This window comes from Bison bison, unplaced genomic scaffold, assembly GCF_000754665.1.
Source record: "Bison bison bison isolate TAMUID 2011002044 unplaced genomic scaffold, Bison_UMD1.0 scf7180017864093, whole genome shotgun sequence".
NCBI lineage: Eukaryota > Metazoa > Chordata > Mammalia > Artiodactyla > Bovidae > Bison > Bison bison.
Window position 1 is genome coordinate 661820 of NW_011494665.1, and position 3004 is coordinate 664823.

A 3004-nucleotide genomic window follows, 5' to 3' on the forward strand; every position below is an offset into this window, starting at 1 on the left:
TCCCGGAGTTCCCCGGGCTCCACTTTACTCCAGCGCACCTTGTAGCTGGGAGGCGGGGCGCCCAGGACGCAGGGCAGCGTGGTCGTGGCCCCACGACGAGAGTGAATGACCTCGTGGATGGGGGGCAGGAGGTAGTGGGGGCCAGGGTGGGGTGCTGAGCAGAGGGGGCCACAGTGGCAGGGACCCCCCGACCCCCACTGCCCAAGTGCCCGTCCCAAGACAGGGTTCCCCAGACCCCCAAACCTCTCTCCATTGCTCACTCAGAAATGACTCAGTCCCTGAGGACCTCCAACAACCCTTCCCACTTTCCCCACCACTGTTCTCCAGATTCTGGGCCGAATTAAGGTCTTACCTTGGCTCCCCAGGGCTCCGTGGAAGGTGGTGAAGGCCCAAGGGAGAAGGAAGTGGCAGAGAGTGGGGAGGCTGATCCTGCCTTGCATGATGGGAGTCAGCCCAGTCTGTGGGGCACAAGGTTGGGCATTCCTTAGCACTCTCCTTCCTCGGAGAAGGCAATGGGAACCCACTCCAGTACTCTTGCATGGAAAATCCCATGGGCGGAGGAGCCTGGTAGGCTACAGTCCATGGGGTCGTGAAGAGTCTGACATGACTGAGCGACTTCACTTTCACTTTAGCACTAAGGAAATGGGGTGGGGAGATGATGAACTCCCATCGGGATTCCTCAGAGGGGACTGTTCAGCTGGAAGCCAGGGCAGCAGATAAAGGGGCTGAAATTGTTAGCAAAGGATGGTGATGGGGAAGGGGCAGTAACAAAGTCTCCTCCCCGCCCCCACGCTCCCCCCTACCCAGGACTCCTGGGCCCATCCTCTTTCCTCTCTTGTCCCTTCAGTCAGCAGGTCCTGATTGAGCCTCCTCTACCTATCCATTTTCAGCACAAGTACTACTTCTCAAGTCTTCCTTTCTGGATTGCCATCTCTGGCCTCTATCTTCAGCCAACACCCATTCTCCATCTGAAGCCAGAGTAAATATGATCTTGTCACTCTCCTGCTTAAAGCAGTGACTCCTCGTTGCCAATGAGGATCAAATCCAGTGTCCTAACCCAACTTCCAAGGCTCTCTGTGATCCAGCCTCACAGGGCACCTCCAGCATTGCCCCCCTACCCCACTCCTCACCACCTGTGCCCTCGGCATTATGCTCCAGACATGTCCCGGCTCCAACTCAGTCCGAGTTCACCCTCACCTTCTTCTTAACAGGCAATCAGTTTGGGCTTCACCTCCACTGGGAAACCTTTCCTCTCGCCTCCACTTCATCACACTGCCATGCACTGTGATCTACCACTCTGGTTTTCCTACTACTCTGGACTCGGAACTTTTTCCCTTAGAAGTATTTCTATTAGCAGCTAAATTAGCAGTGTGAATTTGAAAGTTAAATACATATGCATATGTAGACTACATCAGTGAGCTTTCCCGTAATTATAAAGTTACAAAGTATGAAATTATAAGGCTACTAAAAATTATTTTGAACACAGCTGTCTATTTCAGTAGTTGATTTCCCCCCTTCTTTATCTTATCTATTCTTTATCACCTTGGCCATTTTTTTAAATAATTGGGCTAAAGACCCCTTAACCTAGTTTTATCCCTTTTTAAGATCTGATTCCTCTACTTCCTTTGAACAAGTTGCTTAACCTCTATCTGCTTCAATGTCCTCATCAGTAAAATGCTGGAGACGGTAGCATGACTACCTCACTGAGTAGTTGTGGAGTTAGATGAAGTAACATACATGAAATGCTTAAATAGGTCCTGATATCTATGAATAAGTGCTATGTATATGTTAGTTGTTACCTGCAACTGCCGGCATAGTTTCTGGCACACAGTCGGTGCTAAATAAATATGTGTGTTAATGAATGAGCTCACATGAAGGACTTTTGGGAAGAAGAGCAGAGACATGGCAAGAGGAAGGAAACTTGGAGGAGGACTCTGAAGGCTAAGGAGCCAAGCTCCATCTTCCTGCAGATGAAGGTCAGAGCTGAGTATGCGGCAGGAGACAGAGGTTAGGTGCAGAAAGGACTTCCCAGTGGTTAAGAAGAAAAGCATCTGCAACAGGGAAGTCAGTGACAGAACATGTCTCCTGTACAGGACAACCTGGTAAGCACCTGGTTGAGACAGTGGGAACTGGTAAGAGAGAGTGGGAACTGAGATCAGTTGAGGGATCCATAGTAACCACAACCAGCACCAACACACTAAAAGTTAAATGTGCCTGAACCTGCTCTAAGCACTTTTCAAGTACACTTTTATATTTACTCCCCCTAGCAATCCTATGAGTTGGGAATGATTATGAATCCCAATTATACATGCCCGAAGGAGCTGCCATGTCAGGATTCTTGAATGAGGTCACCCAGCTGTTAAGGGGAGGGGTTTGCTGGGACTTGGGTCCAGGCTTAACATGAGGTTCAAGCTCTTAGTCACTGGCCTGTATTTCTGTGTCTCAAAGCAGGCACACACATTCCTTCTTCATGTCCCTTACAGAGAATGAGAGAGTAGCCAACAGCTTCAGTGCCTACTCCCTTTTTGTTTTCACTTATAAAGCTTTATTTAAGATAAATATTCAAAAATTTTATGGGATACTTTTAGATATAATACAAAATCATTTCTCTGATAATTATTTTATGAACATTCTGATCAATAATATGCTGTAAGATACTTTGACACTGACCTGTTAGAAGTGGGCCTCTTCACAGAGATGGCAGGTGCAGTGATTGGCAGCTTTTGGTCCTGCTGGAGAAAGAGTTTCCAGGTGAAGGAGTTGCCTGGGTCTGGGGAGGTCCAAGCACTTAAGAGCCTCAGGACTTGGGCCCCTGATCAGTGTGGTCTCTCCTTTTGCAACTTTGAGGAAATGCTTCTGCCCTGAGTTCAAAGAAGCCAAGGTACCAGAAACTCCCCCACTCATCATTCCACTAAGCCACGTTAAGTGACTCAGATCCAGCTTTGTGACAGGGCACTGTGTCTTCGGTACTCACTGCCCTGGGCCCAGGGGAAGACACAGCATG

At 48.8% G+C, this 3004-nt stretch overlaps 1 protein-coding gene across 1 annotated transcript in view; it reads right to left on the reverse strand.

Moving 5' to 3' along the window:
• Positions 1-2709, reverse strand: part of HAPLN2 (hyaluronan and proteoglycan link protein 2) — a 4235-nt gene extending 1526 nt beyond the window's left edge. Inside the window, exons 1-3 of the mRNA XM_010838430.1 lie at positions 2671-2709; positions 353-458; positions 8-154 (exon numbers count right to left, since the gene is read on the reverse strand). Coding sequence (XP_010836732.1) covers positions 8-154; positions 353-440 — 235 coding nt within the window. The 5' untranslated portion in view covers positions 441-458; positions 2671-2709. The remainder of the gene's footprint in view (positions 1-7; positions 155-352; positions 459-2670) is intronic.
• Between the last annotated feature and the right edge of the window lie 295 nt (positions 2710-3004).